The sequence below is a fragment of the Mesoplodon bidens genome (assembly GCF_964165515.1).
Source record: "Mesoplodon bidens genome assembly, chromosome: 4".
Taxonomy (NCBI): domain Eukaryota; kingdom Metazoa; phylum Chordata; class Mammalia; order Artiodactyla; family Ziphiidae; genus Mesoplodon; species Mesoplodon bidens.
In genome coordinates this window covers 79,976,935-79,988,747 of record NC_138160.1, presented here as the reverse complement: position 1 = coordinate 79,988,747, position 11,813 = coordinate 79,976,935, and the positions used below count along the sequence as shown (strand labels likewise).

The window sequence follows — 11,813 nt, the reverse complement described above, 5'->3', positions numbered from 1 at the left end:
TGAGGTTGGCGGAATCTGTGGATGTGGGAGGGCTGATTGTAAAGTTATAGGTGGATTTTCAACTGGATTGGGGGTCATCGTCCCTAATTAGGCCCCGCGTTCAGCTGTACTCCCTTCACTGGGTGCAGGAAAAAAGAAAATACGTAAGGCATGGTTTCTCCCTCAAAGACTTTATAATCCAGTGAGATGTGAAAGTGGGTTCTTAGGTACGTGTACCTGATGATGATCCAGTCTCTTCAGCAACAGCATGGCCCGGAAGAGGGATGTCACTTGCAGTGAAAAATGGCCACTAGATGGCAGTGTCACCCCACAGTCACCAGCCAGGATGTCTGAATTACTTGCATCTGTAGTTAGCATTGGCCAGGAGATACAACAGCAGATTCTTTTCCAAGATTGACAAAGACAGCAGATTCCCTTTAACCTTTGCAAAATTACTTCTACTGTTCCTTCACAAGACCTATCTAATAAAGTCACTGTAATAATACAGATGCAAGAAAATGTCAAATCTAATTCCTTTGAAAATTATACTAATTTGGAAAGTATTTACATAGCTTTGAATTTTAGATGTATCTTGAAATTCAGGTATTCATTTTTTATAATCTATCTACTTTAAAGCATTTTAATAACAATGTTGAAGACAGCATAATAGAACCACAGAATATTTATTTTGGAATACATTTTCTTATATTAAAAGTTTCAAAAGCAATTTGGGAAACTATATGACTTCACCCTACTCAGCTTTATTCAGTTGACTCAGTCCACTTTTTGGGTACCTATTATATAAAAAGCTTAACTACCATTTGAGGAACTTAGAAGGCAAATAAACATAGTGCTTACCTTTAATAGCCTAAGATTTCCTGTGAGTTACAGAAAAAATTAGTCAAATGTACAAACCTAAACAAATTATTCTGGGTCCAATCACAATGATTTTTAAAAGATGTTTTTGAGTAGCCATCATTTAGAAATTAGAGACTTTGCCTTAATCAGACAAGATGTAACCCTCACATTTTAAAACATCCATAGTGAACAATAAGAAAAAAATTTAAGTCGTCTACTAATACAGTAAAACTGTATTGTGACTCAAAACACTTGTTGAATCTGGGAGTTTAAAATTTAAATCCTGGTTTTACCACTTCTCAGGTACCTTCTGTAGCCTCTGTAACCTCACTTTTTTGATTTGTAAATGACATTTTATGGTCCCTGTCTCGAGGTTGTTCTGAAGATTAAATGAAACAACACCTTACAGGAACTTAGCACAGAGCTTGATGCTGGTCCCTCAGTATCTCCTGGGGATTGGTTCCAGGACCACCTGTGAATATCAAAATCCTCTCATGCTGAAGTCCCTTAAATAAAAGCGCAGACGGTGGGTCCTCCATCTCAGCGGGTTCTGCATCTAAGGATACAGAGGGCTGACTGTATGTTTAGTGTATGTATTGTTCAAATGACTTAAGATTACCAAAAGGGAGATTCCAGAGGAATCTTTCCATTTTTCAAGGTATTTCAACTATGATTTTTATCAAGATGTACAGATACTTTGCTTGCAGCTTTCCATTGTCTACTTGGTGTTCCCTGGAAATAAGCTTTTCCTGCAAGGTATGCAGTTTGTATTTGTGCCAGGTTTGCGGTGTTGGTAACCATCAGTCTGTTCTTTGGTGTACAGATGGCTTCTGAGCTTTCTCCAGAATCATAAAGATCTTTAAATGGTACTAACTGGAAGGTTAGTGCAGTTCAAGATAATCCATCTTTTAGTTAAGTGCACTGTAAATTTTCTGACAAAACACATAGTTGCCTAATTAAATGGACTTGAGGATATGGGGAGGGGGAAGGGTAAGCCGTGACAAAGCGAGAGAGAGAGAGGCATGGACATATATACACTACCAAACGTAAAATAGATAACTAGTAGGAAGCAGCTGCATAGCACAGGGAGATCAGCTAGGTGCTTTGTGACCGCCTGGAGGGGTGGGATAGGGAGGGTGGGAGGGAGGGAGAGGCAAGAGGGAAGGGATATGGGAACATGTATATGTATAACTGGTTCACTTTGTCATAAAGCAGAAACTAATACACCATTGTGAAGCAATTATACTCCAATAAAGTTGTAAAAAAAAAAGAAAAAAAACTTAGCAGGTAAACCTGCTGCCTCACAGTTTTATCAGCCATTTCCACAGGATAGGGGGTTGAGTTCAGAGCACTTCCCTGAAGTGTAGGTTTGTTGCATGTCACATTTAGTGCTCTGGGTAGGCCAAGGCTCACCTTCATTGTTCTTCATCCTTCCTCAGAACAACTTCCTAGAGAGCATCAGGCCATATCTTAGTTTGCCCTTGATGTGCTTTATGAAGTACTCTGCAACTGTAATGCCTGGGGATGAGGTAAAGTTCGGAATAGTCATGAGCTGCACAGTTGCATAATGACTGGGAGTGTGGGAGTAACTCCAAAGCCTACAGCACTCAAAAAGACTAATATTGATATATTTTAAAGATCTTAAGTTTTTCTTTTACCTTAGTATTATAAATAATGATGACATTAAAATTATGTAACATTTAGAATCAAATTATTGTAGGTTTAATCCCATAAATAGGAGCATGCTGATAAATGTTATTTAGGATATTTGTCACAGTATTATGTGCTTCCGTTTAGAAAAATAACCACTTGAAATAAATGAATCAAAAAAACACCATGCTTACTATAACTGCTGTTGGTAGAAGAGGTTTGGCCTGCATTAGGAAGGAAAAAACATGTCCACATCAGTTTTCCAAGTGGTTTGGTGTGTGTAAAGTGGTATCTGGGGAAGGAGTACACAGGTTTATAAATTTTTGTTGACTGAAGGTCTTTTGGAGAGACAGGAACAAACAACAGTTACATGACCATACAAAGACTATACTAAAGAGCCTGATACCACTGATCTAGTGCTGAGGAAATTCCAAGGATAGTAGATAAGTGAAAGGCCAGAGTGCTTTGGTGAGTTGTTTTGGGCAAGGGGGAGGGATTTGGTTGAATAGGTAGACTGAAAGAGCTTGCTAAGAGGAAATCATGCAGAAAATTCACAAGTCAAATTAATGTAGTATGCTTATACTGTACATGGGGTAAAGTGTTGTGTGGCAAAGGTCCAAATTAAAGATGATTTTGAAAAAATATTGAAGTATAGTTGATTTACAGTGTTGTGTTAATTTCTGCTGTACAGCAAAGTGACTCAGTTATATATTTTTTTTCATATTCTTTTCCATTCTTATTTATCACAGGATATTGAATATAGTACCCTGTGCTATACAGTAGGACCGTTGTTTATCCATCCTATATATGAAAAATTTTAAGTTTAACTTGATGTATTAGGAAAAAGAGTGATTGTAGATTTTAAGCAGTGCAATTATTTGATTTTAAAGGGAGGAGGGAGTAGAACTAAGGGAACTTTGTCAATGTTAGACAATGGATTGGAGGAAAACTAGAATCTAAAGTGTTATCATGTTGTCAGCCTAAGTATTCCAATTAAGACAACCTGGAATAGAATCCTATTCTATCATACTAGAGTTATAGTCTTTATTGCCTTGTTCTTATTTTAGAGATGGGAAAACATCTTTAGATGTAAAATTACTTTTCCAAAGTCACATCGACAGAATAAGGTTGGGAGTGAGAGAAAAGATGGAATTCATGCTACCGGCAAGGTGAATGGTAGGAAAACCAGTGTATTCGAGTGGTTTAGACCTTTGTTTCCAGCCCAGGGGTCTGAATTCTACAAGTCACTAAGATCCACAGACTGTGACTTGTCTTCCTGGTGCCTTGGAGATATGAGAAAAGAGAGTCCTCACAACCAGGTCCAGGCTTTGAGTCCTATCTTTCACAAAGTTCTTCCATTTTTAGAAGGTGGGTGGGTTTTTTCACTTGTTTTTCCATAACAAGCCTTTTCATCTTCTCACGGACCCAAGAAACCCATCTCAGTAGACTGAAGCCCTGAGTGGAATATTTCTGGTTTATAGGAGGTGGAAAAACGTTTATAGCCGAAAACGTTTTCCCTAGGAAGCAGGGTGGTGCCGGGGAAGTAGTTCTTTTTCCTTGAGCTCAAGGCTAATGAGGTACCTTGAGAGGATCAGAAGAATATATTTTTGTCTAACTTGGTCTTTCTCCAGTTTTCAATTTGTGGAAAAATAAGCCCCCTCTCTATACAGTTTCCTATCCCTCCTTCTTTAAACAAATTTGAAAAGGAATAATGTTTCTTCTGTGTCAGCAGGATGCATGCTAAGTGCATTGCTCTGGTGGTGACTGCATAGGAAGTGAAATGGAAATTATAGTTTATAGTATGAAATGGATGGGCACAAGGCTTTTATCTTAATGTAAGCATATCCGTAAGTGTGGCCTGAATTGAATTAAGAGTGTACTAATGATGCAGTCTTTACAGGAAGCTTCATCTAAAATATATAGAGCAGTGGAGTTACTGGCTTGCTTGAACCTAACATTGCCATCAACTAATCTCAGTTTTGTCATTTGTTTATAGCCAAAAACGTTTTCCCTAGGTTTGTTTTAATCAAATATAATTTTTTTCATAGTCTAGATTTTCATTTTAACTTGTTCACTGTTGCAAAGATTTAAACATTTCATACAGCTCATACCCCAGAAAAGTGACTTTATCTAAAGAAGGAAGAGGGTAGCTCTAGTTAGTCTATGTAAACTGGGCGTGTGTCTCACCCCCCGCCCAGCATGCCCCTTATAGAAGACAGCATCTTTATTTTTATTTTTAGATAAAAAAATAAAACTGCAGTTCTTATTTTAGAGATGGGAAAACATCTTTAGACGTAAAATTACTTTTCCAAAGTCACATAGACTGAATAAGGTTGGGAGTGAGAGAAAAGATGGAATTCATGCTACCGGCAAGGCGAATGGTAGGAAAACCAGTGTACTTGGGTGGTTTAGACCTTTGTTTAACTGGAGTTCAGGTAACTTTTTTAAGATGAATCTGATCATTTTATAGCCACAGCTTATATGTTTTTTCCCCAAAAACCAATAAAATAAATTCCTATCCTGGAAAGCGGGAAGCAGGGGGAGTGGGGGTGGTGGTCCTGTGAGAAAATGCAAGGAGAGGGAGAGGAACCAATAATCAGATAAACATTTATTAAGATAAAACATTGTTGTAGGGCTTCCCTGGTGGCGCAGTGGTTGAGAGTCCGCCTGCCGATGCAGGGGACACGGGTTCGTGCCCCTATCCCGGAAGATCCCACATGCCGCGCAGCGGCTGGGCCCGCGAGCCATGGCCGCGGAGCCTGTGTGTCCGGAGCCTGTGCTCCGCAACGGGAGAGGCCACAGCAGTGAGAGGCCCGCGTACAGCAAAAAAAAAAAAAAAAAAAAAAAAAAAAAAAAACATTGTTGTAAAGGCCACTGGCATAGTCCACTCTAAAAGCAAGCTAAAGAAATTTTTTAACTCTTCTTTTCAAAATACATTATTATGCTGGAAGTCAGCCAGCCACAGTTAAGGTAGTCAATTCAGTTTTCATAGAACACATATCTCATGACCCAGGGGCTTGGCATCATTATCTCCAATCTCATAAATTTGAACTTCCAAATTCCTGCACCTTTAAATACCTCTGTTTATCTTGGAAGTGTTAACCCGTGAACTAGCAAAGCCTCCTCCAATGATATCTTCGGCCTCTAAAGTATTTCTTGAAGAATCTATTTTACTTCTCTTTGGAGACAAAATACCAAGATTGGGCTGGGTAATTGGTTACACAAAACAAGATGACCTGGGCTCATTCAGGATTCCCAAATTATATGAAACGGAAGGTGCAGATAAATGAAGGGTTTACTTTCATTGTGCTTTTTGGTTCTCTGACTGCCCTGGCAAAGACAAAGGGCAGTTCACTAGTGGTTTTATCTGGTAGGGAGGGAAATTATTTCAGGAAAGCATTTTTCATAATTTTCTATAAAAATGAGAATGTACATTCCTTTAATCTGTAGATGGGAGATTTATCAATTTTCTAATTATTCATGTAGTTCAACAGATTAGTACTCAATAATGATTTCCTGAATATAACAAAATATCAATGAACGAATATCTGAGATAAAGTTCTTTTACGTTGCCTGTGTTTTTAAACTTCTTTTGTCTGATAATTTGAAGTTGCCTTTCCAACTGACCCTCTCATTAATACCTTCCTTGATTCAAACATTTCATTGGTCTCTTCCCAGTTGAGAGTAAACAAATTAACACTGAGAAGCCATTTCATTCCTTTTACTTGTTCCTTCCCAGTTGAGAGTAAACAAAGTTTATGCTAACCAGCCTTTCATTCCTCCTACTGGCCTCTTCCTAGTTGAGGCTAAACAAAGCTGACACTGAACAGTCATTAGTCATTACCCCTGCAAAGTCAGTTGCTTCCTAGCCTTGCCCTTCTTCCCCCTCCCCCAAGCCCCCAGCAACATTGCACAGGGCTCTGACCCTCTTCAGCCAATCTGGTATTTAGGACCTACCAGTTCCCCCACCCATCTCCACTGGAATCTAGAAGGAGTTGCTTGTCAATTGCTCCCCATTGTTTCTGTTTTGAATAGTTCTAAATAAGCTCAGACTCAGTTACTTAACGCCTACTCTTTGGAGTTTGCATACCTTGTGCTAAAATCTTTCAGGACCTGTACTCTTATCAAGGTCACTGTAGCCTCATCTACAGGCCAACTCTCCTATTTCACCTACCCCATCTTCCTCCTCCAGGGCCAAGCATTGTATGAAGTGACACAGCAAGGAGGATAGTGGAGGTACTTCCTGTTTTCAACCGAAGATGATTCTTCGCTGCATTTATTATGTTTTCTAACATTCTGGATGTTATTTCAATTGGTGGCCCCTGCCTCCTTATCAGTTTTTACCTGTAATGAACTAATTAACAGCAAGAATATTACTCATCTGTATTATTTTCGGTACTCTCTGGGAGCTTTGTGTGTGCTGTTGCACTCAGCCTTCCACTTTTACCATTGGGTGATAAATTTTGAACACTGAATATGTCAGTTCGATTCCATTTCTCATATTTCTGAGTGGTACCCTTAACGGGATTTCTAAAAATATCGTTTTGGTTTTCACTGTAGTCATCTACCCTGTTTCAATACTTTGATTTTGCTTTTGGCATATAACTAGAGATGGTTGCAGTTGACAGGGAAATCTAATGTGTGAACTGTAGAATATGTACGAAAACAGGCACACTGCACAGGGGTTTCTCAGGCTCTTCCATCTTCATCAGGTGTTTTCTATATCAGAGAGAATGGTGAGAAACCACTGAGTTGTTTTTCTAGACAGTCTCACAATAGCACTTTAAGGTAAGAAGTCTTTAAGGGCAGACAAGGAAGAAATGAATATTCAAAGGCTTCAGAAAACATCTGCTGAAGAACTGGGCCTAATTAGAAGCAAATATACTATCCAGTTGGAATGTTGTATACCCACCTTTCTAGAATTCTTTTTTTATTATTATTTCTTAAAATATAACCCAATAAAGATCATGATATCTTTATGAAATTATCTTTGCAAAGCTGTTTTGGGGTTCTCTAAGCAGATGTTCACAGTTTGCCTTTTTAAAAAAATCTTACGGAGGTTGAAGATAAGTTTTATTAATAAATGTTTACCCTTCGTTTTAGTTAGCTTTAGTGGTGAGTATCTTTTAATTCACTCTATGAATATGTGTCCCTTACTATTGATGAATGGGTATGAAGTTGACTATGAGAATAGCATTGATTTGTTTGAAGACAGTCTAGCTTTTAGGAAATAAATATATGACTTTCCAGAAGGCTAGAAAATGTATGATAATATTTGTGCTCATTTGTATTATACCCATAGTATCATAGATGTTTGATCTGAAAGAGAGCATCTGGCTCAAACCCCTAATTTTCTAGATGAGGACTCCGAGTCCAGAGAAGATAAGTGACTTCTTCAAAGTTATGCAGATAACTAAAATCAAGTCCTAGATCTTACTAATCCCAAATTCAGTGTTCCTTCCACCACACTACACAACCAAAATACTTTATGTACTACTGGAATTAAATTTAAGCCCATAAAAAGTCCATTATTGATTGAAATCCCAGACTTATTTCTAATTTTTCTACTTTTATATTATTAGTCTCACTCCTCTGAGAAGTCCATATTATTTTTTCTGTTCCTCTAATGGGAACCTAAAATATCTTGGTTTCTAACTCAGTATCACACTGAAAATATTTGCATTCATTTATGCTTCATATCCAACCAATATATAATAATTTTTTGTCTACAAACCATCTATTTTCTCTCAAATTATGAACTGGATGGCAAGGACATTGATGATCTCCTATTTGTTACAGCCCATGTAAAGTGCACTTCAGGACCCTATGAAAGAAGTGTGACTTCTTTCAATTTCTTTTTTTATAATATCTTTGCATTCTGGGGCAATCCTATATGTCTGTTGTGTGTGGCATATGCATACTCTCTGTGGGCATTTTACTAGGTGATGGTCATTATAATAGGAATTGCTATTACAGCCTCATTCCTTCTGTTTCCTTTTATTAAGCCCACCGCTTCTACCAACTAGCCAAAGAAGCTGATCACATGGAAAACATTTTATATAGTCTTTAAAGAACCGGTTTCAGTTAATCATATAGTACAACATAATTATGGAATCTGAGTATTGGAAAGAACATTGGAAAGCGATCTCCTGTGCCTACCCTGGAAAAATATTTTAAATAAAAGTGAGGAAGTCCTCAACAAGCCATCAACAACTAACATAGGTTACTGCCACTAAAATCAGTTCTTTTATATCTGGTTTAAATCCTTATTACTGCAGTAGAATTCTATGACATGTCTCCTGTGGAAGGACTATTTAACATTGTTGTGAGTGGTGTAGGACATCGGTAGAAAAAGCAGCTTTGTTTTCTTCAGATATTTTCATAACCACCTATATTCTTTGAAAAATATATTTTTACTTCTGAAATTTTTAATATAAAAAGTTATCATGAAAGGAAATGAAAGGAAGTGAATATCAGAATTCATTAAAGTCAATCTTGGGAACGATTTGCCTCAAAGGATAAAGCAAGAAACAAATGTTCCCAAGCAAGTCAAAACACAGACTATGAGATTTTACTTGCCACTGCCCATCAAAAGTGACTATAGGGGCTTCCCTGGTGGCGCAGTGGTTGAGAGTCCGCCTGCCGATGCAGGGGACACGGGTTCGTGCCCCAGTCCGGGAAGATCCCACATGCCGCGGAGCGGCTGGGCCCGTGAGCCATGGCCGCTGAGCCTGCGCGTCCGGAGCCTGTGCTCCACAGCGGCAGAGGCCACAACAGTGAGAGGCCCGTGTACCACAAAAAAAAAAAAAAAAAAGTGACTATAATTTGGGTGGGTGAAAAAATTAAACACTTGGCTCCCAAAGAGATGCTCCTGAATTCAAATACAATACATGATCTGGTGCCTGGCTACATCCACAATCTTTACAGCACTTCTTTACCGAGAAGAATTTAGATTATACTGATTCTGAGCTGGAAGTCCTGAGCTGGAAACTCCTTTGCTACTAAGGAAACTTTCTTGAGAAATAACCTTCTTGCTTCTATATACCCGAAGACAGCACATTAGAAGATGAGTGACCAAAAGAAATATGGAAGTCAGAAAGCTGCACACCATTCAGGCAAAATCTGGTTGGAGAGGAAAGCTGTTCCCAGGATTAGTGAGCTTCCCCAGCTAGCCTGTAGGTGGGTGTGTTTAACAGAAGGAAGCAATGGGAACCCGCCTGTCAGCCAGCCTTTTGAGCTAATTAGCTCAGCATACAACAAAGATAAGTGAGCCTGGGAGGAGGGCCCCCTGAGGGGTCTTTAGATTCTGGGAAATGTCTGATTGGCAGATGTTAAAAGAGATTCTTTGGTAATCCTGTGCATCAATGAGCTGCACAAATTCAGACCAGGACTGCAAGAATTCAGGCATGAGGACACTGTGCAGCAGACTCGCACAGGCAGACCCAAGATGGACAGAACCTTGGAATCCTTGAGACACATCATTGCCCAAGTCTTGCCTCACAGAGACCCGGCTCTAGTCTTCAAAGACTGTAAGTACTGAAGGGAAAAACGTTTTTTGACTTTTTTAGAAAATAGTCCTAAATGTCTAGTCACATCCTATTTAAGTATGTTTTCTCCTAAATCTCTGTAGTCGTGTGCTGTGGTCTAAGTGGTATTTAACTTGTTCCTGACTTCAGACAGAATAATTTCATTTCACCTACGGGTATCAGTCGCTGGGATATTTTGTCAGTGATACATCTTGTTAACCGTTTAGAAGTCTGTCTTAAAATCTAAGATTCGCCTAAGACTTAATGAACTTTTCCAGATGATTTTTAAATAAATCAAGACTGATTGGTACTAGGATTAAAACTAAAAATAACTTGAATATGATAATAAAGTATATGTCTTTTTTAACCTGGTTAATCCTCCATACCATATATTAGTTATGTTAAAAAGGTATTGTGTTTGAAATTTTTTGTTGCAAATTAATAAATTACAACTGAGATTTAAATTTTGATAACAAATTATAACACTTTAGTTAAAAGGCCAGTAAAATGAGATGTCTTCCCACTTCTGCAACAACGCCCTCCCTCTTCCCCCCAAAAAAATCTAAACAGCTATGGCAAAGTTATTTCAAAATCTTTTTTTAATGGTTATGAAAAATAATTCAATCAAGATTTCCAATTCTAGCAATACTGTTAGACCATTTATCATGTAACTTTGTTTCTGGAACCAATTTGATTTCCTGCTGCTGCAAAACAGACTATCTTCACCTTGTATCTTATCTACAGTGGGTTTCATATTACAAAGGGCTTCTGAAACAGAACTTTGCTATGGAACTGCCCAAAAGGTAAAATGCATATGGAATTTTTTTTTTTACTTCAATAAGTTACAGCTTTCTTCTTTGTGAATCTCGTATGTTTGTCTCCATCAAAACATCAATGGTTTGTATTTTTGCTTTCTGATTTCTGAATAATGTTCGTTTCCAGATGTCCTTTTAGTTTATATTTCTCATATGTGTGATGAAGAGAAAGAAATGTTAGGCAATTTTATTCTATAAAATGTTCTTCTTAGAAATTAAATTGTAACCCATTTGCCCACTAGGGCATAAAGTGAAAACCTGCTCTTTCTTTTTTTTTCTTTCTTCCTTTTTTCTCTTCCTTTCTTTATTTTGCTTTCTTACTCCTCTTACTCTTTCTCTTGCTTTCTTACCTTCTTGCTTTCTTTTAAATATTGTCTTCAAGCATGTGTCAATAGCTATGTTAGAACTAATAAAAATCACTCCCTCCCCCAGTCTAGCCTGGAATCTATTCAGGTTTGGCATGTTTTTTTTTAAGTGAAAAGGGGAGGAAAGAATGCCTCTCTCCTACAATAGCACTGAATTCACTAGTGAAGGGTAAAAAGGATCTTGACCTGCCTAAGACTTTGGATAAACTGTAGAGGACCAGGGATCATACGGTGAGGGTTTGGATAGTAGAAGCAGTAAAAGGAAATAGAGGTGAAATTTTTCACTGAGTTCATTGTGAATTTAAGAAATTTAATCTGAAATTATATGGCCCACTTTTTGAACTGAACTAAATCCCAGCAATTGTTTACAGTTTACCAGAGAGAATAAAACAGAAAAGGATTAAAATAAACCATACGTTAGGTTCCATCATGCAGGCCTTTGTGGGAACTCTTTTATATGGAAAAGCAAAGAAGTGTCCTGTTTTATATATTTCATTCCTTAACATAGAACTTAAATTTCATCAGATAGCATTGCCTGCTTACCCTAGAATGACTAAATGAAAGTAAGCCAAATGGCAGATTTCTGCAACTGCTTGCATGGCTTAATAGGTGTGAATTTT

General features: G+C 37.9%; 1 protein-coding gene across 1 annotated transcript in view; it reads left to right on the top strand.

Moving 5' to 3' along the window:
- The first annotated feature begins 9,887 nt into the window (after positions 1-9,887).
- LIX1 (limb and CNS expressed 1) overlaps positions 9,888-11,813 on the top strand; it is a 48,361-nt gene continuing 46,435 nt past the window's right edge. Inside the window, exon 1 of the mRNA XM_081231782.1 lies at positions 9,888-10,016. Within this exon, the coding sequence (XP_081087908.1) occupies positions 9,935-10,016 (82 nt within the window). The 5' untranslated portion in view covers positions 9,888-9,934. The remainder of the gene's footprint in view (positions 10,017-11,813) is intronic.